This window comes from Halyomorpha halys, unplaced genomic scaffold (genome assembly GCF_000696795.3).
Source record: "Halyomorpha halys isolate HHAL.00 unplaced genomic scaffold, Hhal_1.1 Scaffold91.1, whole genome shotgun sequence".
Lineage (NCBI taxonomy): Eukaryota > Metazoa > Arthropoda > Insecta > Hemiptera > Pentatomidae > Halyomorpha > Halyomorpha halys.
In genome coordinates this window covers 2,093,163-2,104,226 of record NW_027110755.1, presented here as the reverse complement: position 1 = coordinate 2,104,226, position 11,064 = coordinate 2,093,163, and the positions used below count along the sequence as shown (strand labels likewise).

The 11,064-nt window shown below is 30.0% G+C and overlaps 1 protein-coding gene across 1 annotated transcript; it reads right to left on the bottom strand.

The window, feature by feature from the left end:
* Positions 1 to 4,397: 4,397 nt before the first annotated feature.
* Positions 4,398 to 9,617, bottom strand: LOC136796125 (putative defense protein 3). Its single transcript, XM_067048896.1, has 5 exons — positions 9,508 to 9,617; positions 6,262 to 6,458; positions 6,001 to 6,131; positions 5,187 to 5,281; positions 4,398 to 4,701 (listed from the first exon to the last, which is right to left on the bottom strand). Coding segments are annotated over exons 1-5 (495 nt in total). The 5' UTR covers positions 9,510 to 9,617; the 3' UTR covers positions 4,398 to 4,631.
* Between the last annotated feature and the right edge of the window lie 1,447 nt (positions 9,618 to 11,064).

Below are 11,064 nucleotides of genomic sequence, written 5' to 3'. Positions count from 1 at the left end.
GATGTAGGTAAACAAAAAAATTTTTTTTAGTAAGAAGTTAATCATATTCATTTTCAGAGTCGTCTGAGACCCTCAAATACCATTTTTCAAATAAATTAAAAATTGTAAATTTTTCTACTTGATTTATTTGAAGGATTTTTTTTTTCTAGTTGTCCATTGTTCATATATTCATTCATAACTCCTCAGAATTTAATCCAATTTTTACGTTAATACAATCGTCGGAAAGCTGAATGTCTGCTCTTTTAATTTCCTTTATTTTTTTTTTCAGATAAAATGAATACCCTTATAAGGGTGAAATATAACGCTTTATTTTATATCTCCGGTTCTAATTTGTTTAATTAGATCCAGTTTGTGCCCTTTGGTGCACTTTACATAACCCTAAACCTCTATCGTGTTTGGTGTAGATTGGTTATTTCTTTTGTTTTGATTTTTCAAAAGAAATCAAAGGTATTCCATAAAATTTATATCCATCCACAAACATGGGTGTAGCCAGTGTGAGCCGCGGCTTCCCCTAGATTTTTGGGACCCTAGGAAAATAAAATAAAGAAAATAGTGGACTTATTTGATAAATGATTCCTTTCTGGAAATATGCTATAATAAGTAAGGTAGCATAGTTGAGATGGCATCTTCACGGATGACGAAATCATAACCACACCTTTGAAGGGACAAGATTTGAAGGTTTGATTCAATTATTCGTCATATACTTATCTCTAGAAATAATATGGGAAACGAATAGAAATTAATCGTTTTTAGATTCCATCCTTCTTACTCTAAGTTACATTTTGCCATTTTAATAATCTTAGAATGTTTGTTGAAAATAAATAAAGAAAGCAACCATTGTAGATGGGCTGGTTAATATGTTTACCAGCAATACCAGAAGACTGATGCTCTCATAGCAAACCTCTTCATGAGCTCTTATATTTTTGTATTTATTGTGTGTATTTATGTACAATAATTAATTGTATGCTCAATTTTCAATAATTTATTGTAATAATAACTCTTATATATGTGTGAAATGGGTTGAGGTCTGCTGCCACCCCTTGGTAAAATTCTGCCTACGCCCATGTCCTCAAATCTAGCAACAGCGAAACATTGCGGGATCTGCTAGTATTTAATATAAAAATAAGGTTTAATAAAATAAACACAACGTCCTGTTCCCGATACACTGCCCTATAAAAGGAGCCCATTTCAATTCCAGCTAAGCCTACCAGTTTGCATTAAGTGTACCACTTGATAAGGAACTAGATTTCTCACATTCATATCTCTGCTTGAAATGAAGGTCAGGACTGTAAAAAAACAAAACATGAATTATGCACATTGGATAGCGAAAGATTATAAGGTTAACAATTAGGTCACTATTTCAGAAGACTCAGATATTACTCGTTAGGGGAAGTCCCAATCTTATGCTATTTACAGTTATCTTTTCACTCGATAACATTTTGTATGGACGTTTTGTTTTTCCATTTTCTTTTTTTATCCATTCGATCCATAACTGTAGAACGTATCTAATAAAAAAAAGTCTTGAAATCCAATATTTAACTTTTTTCGCTCTTTGTAGTGTTGCTTTTGCAAAACCCATCACAAACAGAAAATTTAGGTTATAAAAACAAACAAAAACAAAAATTATTCTAGGTTCGTCCTTAATATAGAAAATACCATATAAAATCATTCCTAACTTTAAATTGGTATTTCTTTTTTAAGGAGGAGATAGGATTATAATTATAATAATTTAAGATGTATACATTCAAAACTTTTTGCCATTGATATAGTGGGAAAAAATTGGAAAAAGTTATCAATTCAAGAAAGAAAGAAATTCTCACTTTTTCTTTTACTTTATTGATTCACACCTGTCTTCAGCTTGAAGACAACCAGCAAATGTGCAATGTTGTGAAATTACAACGATGGCATATTCAGCTCCTTTTTAGTCTTTGATACGCGTGTTCGTGGTAGCCAAACCTTGTACTAGTTCAGTGGTGTCGTGTCAATTCATAAGCATTTTTTCTCATAGGATTAGATTTTAGTTTTTAAACTATTATTTTTTATGCCCTTTATAATAGGGCTTATAAAAATAACTGATTTAACTTTCAACTTCACATAGCCCCATGTCTTGAATAAGCTGCTCTTCACCGGTTACCTTTTTTTCCTAGTTAGAATTAAACAACAATGTAGATAAATTATCTTGACTTTTCAACCACTTCAGTATCACTAATATTAAAAAAGTGTTAATTTTTAAAGATTTTTCCGGATTCTCAGAGCGTTTTTTACTTTTGTACATTAACCTCTAATAACATGTTTTTAGTACGCTCATGTTACAAAAAACAAAACCACTTAGTAGGGGGGGTCCCGCCAACAAACAAAATTTAAAATAAACTGTTTTTTAAGTTGTTTTTTTATAACTTTTTTTTTAAAGAAATATTTAATGATAATTTGCTTCAAACACTCGTGAAACTATAGAACTAGGACTTGTTGAACATTGTGTATGTCGACATGTTGTTGTTTGTTTGTTAGTTTTGAAAGGGCGTTTAACAGCCTGGTCATCAACGCCCGTTGGTTGTTGGCTTTGGTTAGGCCTAGTTTTTTTAGTCATAGTTTTGGTATGGTGTACTGATCCGCACCAATTATAATTAAATTTGTGGCAATTATAATTTGTTTAATAATCGTAACGATATTGGAAAGGATGGTGAAAAGTAGATAACTGACTGTTCTAATTTTAAAAATAAGGCAGGTTAAATAGATAATTATAATAATTAAAGGCTGGTTATTAAGTTAGTCTGATGGATGAATTTAATGACTTTTACAATTACAGATTCGTCGTTTCTCAACGCCATTGGGACATTTGTTGGTAACCCTAACTGGTTCAGAGTTGATGTGTAGTGACGACATTCGACATGAAGAAGCTTTCTGTATGATGTCTGGGAAAAGTCATCTTGCAGGTGCGTCATCTAATCTAGGCAAACAAAGATTTTTGGCATCTAAGGGTCTGTAGTTTCATGTATGCTTAAAATAAATCATCTTCAAAGAGCATCCTTTTCCGATTCTTTTGAAAATTTAATGACGAGTAAATGAAGATATTTAGGGGATTGACAATGTTTTCTTAGAATAATACAGAAAATTTCATTTCGGCCAATAAAGAGAACTGTGTGAATGGTAAACAGAAATGGGAAGAAACTAGAGAAATGCTACGTGACAATAGGGATGAAGTAATTAATTTTTTTTTCTGAATTCAGGAATTGCGAGTTAATATATATGAACCCCAATATGCAATAAATATGAATAAAATATACATATTTTATGCATATAATTATTATTATTATAGTTTTATTTAATTATGTTTACAATCAATGAATAATGCCAAACCAATGCTGTTGAAATTATACCAAATTGTTATTTCACGGGACTGAGTGTTCCAGAATAAAGATCCATTTTGTATTCAATACTCCTACCATTAGGTACATTTAGTTCATCAATGTTCATATTTCCGTTTGATTTGTCTCGTGAATTTCAGTCTCGCGGGTTACGGTTTGCAGTGTTACTCGAACGACCATCAATATAACGTAGTAAATAACAGTATTATTGTTTATGATTTAATGTTCCGAAAAATTCAGTAGAGTATCCATTAATCCAAATAAATATAGAGAATACGAATTGTGGGCAAAAAAATTTCTGTCGTTTTGATCAAAACCATGGTTGTAAATAAGAGCGATCGATACCTTGGGGTGTCTCGCGTCGGGGAGGGGTGACTCCCAAGTCCTCAATTCAGAAAAAAAAAATTAATTACTTCATACTCTACATCTCTTTATTTTCTTCCCATTTCTATCTATCGTTCCCTCCCCCTTCTCATTCATACAGTTCTGTATGCATGAATTGATACCTGATTGTTACTTATCATTGAATTCTATAAGAAATTGGAGTCTTTCATAAAGCCCAAAGGGAGTCGATCGCTCTCATTTATGTATGTCTCATCTTTGAAACAAACTGAGTATTCATTAGGAGATTGAAAAAAAGTAAAGAAAACCATATTTAGCACATATTCTAGAAACCTCTGCACAGAAAATAGGATAACTCCTATAAAACTTTAACAGAAAAGAGTGATTTAATTTTCCTAACATGAAATTAATCCCTCATTGTTACTTATCATTGAATCCTATAATCCATTGAGAAGAAATTGGCCTGTTTCACAGCAACAGATAAATTGTATAGGCCTCCATAAATTGTACAGGACCTCACATAAAATAGGTAGGGATAAAGCAAGAGAGAACACAGGTAGAGCAAAAGATGATGCTTATAAAATTATTAGAAGAACAATTATCTAATTAACTTATTTATTGGAAAAGTCCTTTAATAAGATATTGTGTTGTGGAAATTAGGGAGGGTTTTATAAATAAAGATAACAAGAATGTGTTTTTATAAATGACAGACTGTCCTAGAACAAAGCAGCATGCCTGTTGCTTTGTTCTCAGCAGTATCATAGTGTCACTATCTGCCGTTTTATTTACTAATCAAAATAATAAAACTTATTTTCTATAACATATTGACAATAAAAACAATTTACAAATTCATTATATTAATAACATAAGTTATAGACATAAAAGTATCATTATTAAATCAGCTTGTTCTTAATAGACATTTCTTCAATTGGTGAATAGAGGTGTAGATTTTTCTTTAACCCAGAATGTATCAAAAACTTTAACTATTGTGACACTGAAACAAAAATAAGCATTTATTCAGTAAATATGATAGGATGGCAGTAAGGTAAAACTTACATATTGGTTAACCTCAATATTGTCCAGGTATTTTTTTTAAAAAAAAATTATAAATTAATTTAGGAGAGCTTACTTTTCCCCAATTCATTAAACACTTTGTCTTCTTCCTTGAACAGTCATCAAAAATGGTTGTTTGAAATAGATTGTTGACATTAAGGTATAAACTAAACCACCATTTTTAAGTTGTTCCATTATTTGAGGTCTGAAGGTGATGTGTCATTTCATAACAAATAAATTTCAGCTTAATAAAACTTTCAATTAGACTTTTAATAAAACTGTCAATTCTCTCTCATAAAAAAAGAAGTGGATTTTTGAAAGATTAGATAAAAATTAGATACGTAATCATTAGATAAACTGAAATTAAATTAATATTTTAATTTTCTAATATCTTTTTTATAAATAGGAAATAAAAAGATGACTCACTAGAAGAAGACCTCTTTTCCTTCTAAGTCCTTTGGTGCCAACCAGGTGACAGTAGCTTCCTTCTTGTCACTGGGATCTGAATGGGAAACGGCATTCTGAAAATATTTCAAAAAATTATTAAAAAGTTACTGCTTTTTAAATATGTTGAATAAGTATGTAAATTCACATAGGTATCTGCATATGAAAACAACATTTGTTCATAATTGGCAGAATTATGTGCCAAAAAAAAGCATAAGATTTAGGTCATAATGGACCAATGAAAAAAATCAATCCCATGGGCTGTCAAACAGGCTAAATATAATTTAAGGGCATAGTTATTTATAGGGCAGAGAGGGGAACAAGGGAAGGAAGTTTTGGAATGGTGTTAAAGCTATATTAGGAAAGACAGGAAGAGGAGCGAGCAGCATCAAAAAACCAAAAAGTAAATTAGTGAAAAATGAAAATTAAATCCTAAAAAGTATGGAAAAATATTAGTAACAAATTTTCTGGAAGGAACCATATTGAATGAAGCATTCAATGCTTAAGAGCGTGATTATGATCAAATCACCTCCTTGCACAACCGTTGGTCTAGTAACAGTACTTCCTTATAAAGTACTGAACCCCTGACTCTACATGGGCTGTAGCGGCACAAATTATAATTTTTTTTTTTATTCAATGCCTAAAGACATGAATCATACAATAAGCAGTAGCTGAAAGAGCACGATGTTAATGATCTATGGACAAAGCTACATTATGCTCAGTGAAAGAGGATAGAGAATGTAAAAGAAGAATTTATAATCTTAATAGTTATTATCATATTGTAGAGAAAATTTACCTTTTTTCCTTCACCACAGTTAACGAGTTTTCCTATGCTGTCAGATACAGAGAATTCTCCAACTGGTTTATCTCCAGTAGCTTCAGTCCTGGCTTGAATAAAGTAGCCTCTGAAAGTCACACCATTTTTACCTGTATGGAACATTTAATGTTATTAATATTAAGATACCTGAAATTGTACCTAGAAATTTTAGTATAAATTTAGTAATAAGAGCCGTTGATTAAAAAACTTCATAACTTTTTAAACAGGAATTGGTTTTACCTTTAATTGTAACCTCCATAGATTGACCTCCTTGGAGCTTAGATTTCTCAAGAATAATATCATAAGGAGATGGATTGCTTTGGGGAGGTACTCCATGGCCAGGCATCATAGATTTACAAACTGTAGATGGAGCCCCTGTGGGATAGCCATGAACTGCTACTGCAGCAAGTAGTGACACAAGCAGGGCTGAGAAATACCTAAAAAGCAGTGTGTGTATATATATAAAGTATTGAATTGATTTATTAAAAAATATTATAAACTTTATAGTAAAAATTAAAAAAAACAATTGTGATTTCAAATTGATTCCTCTTTGAATTATGGCTTCAAATAGTGTGAGGTCATGACACATAAATGCACCTATCAAACTTCTAATAAGTAAGAACCTCCACCTCATCTAGTAAGAACCCCTCACATCCAAATATTATAGTAAGGGTTTTCACAAAACGAGCATCTGAATACATTGACAAGTATATTACTAAGACCTTCAAGTACCCATGGTAGAAAAAGGTAGTCCTCATTTTGGATTATGTTCTCCTTCACATAATGTATTTATTAATTCATATCTATTTTCTGTTTTAGATGTATTGGGGAAAAAAATCATAAGTAGGTAACAAATAGGTTTTAACTCTAAGTAAAGACTAAGTTAAAAGAAATAAAGATTTATTCAAACAATACATTTACAAATAAAACAATATATTAAATATTTATAAAATGGTAACATTACAGTAAATACAATTATTTACAACAGGGAGAGGAGTGAGCACCATCAAAAACAAAAAATAAATTAATATATGATGAATATTAAAAAAAAAAAAGTCAATAAGACACATCTCCTAGATCCAATACTCAATAATTTACATTTATTTTTAGAAATACCCATATGCAAATAACTGTGTGAATGTACATATACAACATAATTAAGAAGCTTTTTAATAATTTATTAAAACATTTTCAAAATGTTGTTACCAATTCAAATCCCAATGACAAGATAGAAATAACTGTCTGCTTGTTGGCACCACAGAAAATAAAAAGGAATGTGGTCTTCTTGAGAGTTACCTCACATGAATATCCTCGAAATATAGTAACCAAAATATTTTAGTTACTAATTTTTTGAGTATATACTTTAGTTAGTAACTATTTAGTTACCAAAATATTTTAAAAATTGAAGTCAGTTAATTCAATTTATTTTTATTTTTATTTTCTATATAGAATGCTCCTAGTTAATACCCTGCAGCAGGCATACATTTAATATTACAAATTTCATAATATCGATTTTAAAAAAATTCTAATTCTAGAGGGTAATATATCTAATAATATAAATAATAAATAATATATCTAAGGAGTGGTAAAACAAAATAGAGCGCCTTATTACTGTATTAATTTTAACAGAAAATATTTGTTTATTAGTGATCAGTCTTAACTTTTTGAGACCCTAAGAAAAACTCGTCCTCCTTAAAATATACTTGAAACATTCTCACCTTTTTGCTATTATCACATATATTATGACAATAAAAGTCAACATAGAACATAATATCCAATGTAATAAATAAATATTATTCTGAACATATAACCTACATGAACAACATCACATGTTTAATGAGAATCTAATAGAACAAACAGGAGCTTTTAGCCTATTCTTTTTTTAAAAAGGTAAATAGACTTAATTGGGAAATACACTCCTATAACTTCAAGAAAAATAAATAAAAAGGAAAAATACCAAACTAGCAAGTATAGAATCATTACATCAACTGGACCTTAACTTCAATTTAGGTTGGAGATGAAGATAATATATAAAGATAATATCCTTCTCATTTTTAAAAAAAATTTAGGGCATGAAAAAAGTTAAATGTCTTTTTTATTAACTTTAAATACATCCGTGTCCTGAACTATGAATTGAGAATCCCACTTATCAAGTCAAAGCTACAGTGAATAGCGAATATAGTTAATATTGAAAGAAAATGAAATATTTGTCTACCTATGAGCCAAGGATGGCTAGGGCCTAGGGAGTGACTGTCTACAAATTAACCATTTTTTATCTTTGCACTAAGAAAAGCATCATAAAAAACAAAGAAGAACATTTATGTATAGATATTCTGAAATGGAATTATGGAACTATGGAACTATGTGATGTACAAAATATAAATCTCATTGGTATTGGTTTTGTTGAGCACTAGAGAGTGACCACCGATAACAATATTGACACACTTTTCATTCTCCTTCATATCCTGGAATCAACTGATATGGTCAAAAATGGAAATGAAGGCGATCATGTTTTCTACTTCCCTCTAGTGTGTCCTGACTTTCCTTCAGCTCTAAATTCTCTTTTATGTGGGTATATTGGTGGGCCTTTCATAAATGGCCTATGGAGTGACCGAAATCTGAGTTACACAGGTAAGTAGTATTACAGTGGCTGGTATATTAATTTAAAATTCGGATTATGTTTTATTACGATGATTTGAATCTTTTTTAGAGCAGTTCATTCATTGTGAATCTTATGACTACTTCGAACGATTTAGTTGTAGTAAGATGCAAAAAATTATCCAAGTATAATCGAGAATAGTAATTCAGAATATGAATTTTCTTCATTCTTATATGAAAAAAAATTATATAAATCTGTAGTAGAATTATGTTTAATACTTACATAGTTTATGCAATTTAAGACAAATTTATTGCTGAAAATATGTCAGATACCACATTATGTTCAAGTCAAACTTCGAAAAAAAATGAATCAAAGATAATATTTGAAGACTACTGGTGATAATAGGACATGATTTTTTTCCCCCCCAAAAATGAGTAACAGGAGTTTTTGATAAATTTTTGAACAGTGGATACAATGGAAGAGTTAGTAGAAAATGAGCTTAAACTGTGTAAAAATGCTGTTGAATTATATTTATAACTTTTAAATAATATTTGTTTCCAATATAAAAATAGCTTTCATGAACATTCAGTAAAATGGGAGATACCTTGTTTTTCCCTTACAGTCTTCATTTATCTTAGCAAATTCAAATATATATGTTTTGATTAATTTGATACAGTTGTGTATTACGTAATATTATATTAGTTATATATAACTAATGGTATGAGCTTATATTGGTCATAAATAGCTAATAATATGAGGTATATCTCATAGCATATAATTTCAATATTATTCAGCTCATATTTCAGAAAGGTTTGAGCCATATTTAAAAACAAAAATCAGGAATTAATCTGCCTATAATTCAAAGCTATTCCGGCAAGAGTACTCACATTGTTGTTTGTTGCTCTGAATGATAGATGGTTGCTTCAGTTCCCCAGGATAGGGATAGTTATATGCACTACTCCCCACTACCATCCCTGTCAATAGGGAAAGAACTGCATCAACAAGGAATATTTTTTTTCATTAAAAAAATAAATAATAAAAGCTTCCCTTCTGGGAAAGGAACGTTATCTCAGGCAATAAAGGCAGAAGAGTAAATAGGCAAAACAAATGTTCTGTGAGCAATTCTATTTGACTTTTCTTAGTCAGTGGATAAAAGAATGGAAGGTCCAAATTCCATACCAAATCCATTTAAATGCAGAAATTACAACTCAAGCTGGAAGTGGGAGCTTCTACCATGTCAATTCCAAATAATTACCAAAGGCCTAGTAGTAAAACTATGGCCAAGCATCTAACCAGTAATGATAATATTTATGGAGGGTAACACTATAATGGTCACAGCTGAGAGCCATAATTCAAGGATCATAGATTCTTCAACAAGACAGATTTTTTTCTGATAAAATTTACTATCACTATGTCAGAACGTTTAGTTTACTATTCAGCATTCCGATATAATATTATTGAATAGGATTGAAAATACTGTCTTTTTTGTTTATTTATAAAATAAATTTAAACCCAAAAATAAACTTTTTTTCATGAGGTTGTACACTCACCAGCCTGGAAGACTAGTCTTGTTTCTCCTTTAATTGACGAAAACAAACAACTAGTTAAATCGATCCTGATCTACCAAGGGTGATAAGAACTGTGGCAACTTACACCCTAACTGAGGAGTACTCAAAAGACCTCAGAAATATTGAGGCTGTAATCTGGAAAAGATTCAAGAAAATAAACAGGAGTTTGTAATGAATCAATGAATGAATTAAGAAGAAAAAAAAACTATCACGGAGTGGAAATTTCATCTGGGACTACTAACCATTCATAAATTTTTTGGATTACAACTTTAATAGTGTATTATCGTCTATACTATATCAACATTTTACTCCTATACTTATCAAGAGAGATATATCATGCTGTAAAGCCCAGAATAGAGGCAAAAGATGCCATTCCTCTTCAATCTCAATCTCTTCTCATCAATATATTTTTTATTATAAACATAAAATTTAAATATTTGATGATTCATTCAAAACACTACATTTTAAGCCAATAACTTCATAAATGATACCTGGTATTTTCAATTATTTATCTGTTACTTTCGATTAATTACTTATTTTTTTCGATTTCTTAAATATTCCAATTAAAGTATGTATGTAAGTATCAATTAAATTTAATTAAAAACCTACGTTATATTTACGATGTGATCAATATCCGTTCGTCACAAGTATCAAAAGACAGAAATTAATAGTTGTCAGATTGGTAGATTTGTGACAAAAAAAAATTAAATCTGTACCGCTATAACCATGAAGGAGAGTTTTTTATTTTATTTTATTGAGAGTTTTTTATTTTATTTTATTGAGAGTTTTTATTTTATTTTATTGAGAGTTTTTTATTTTATTTTATTGAGTTTTTTATTTTATTTTATTGAGAGTTTTTTATTTTATTTTATTGAG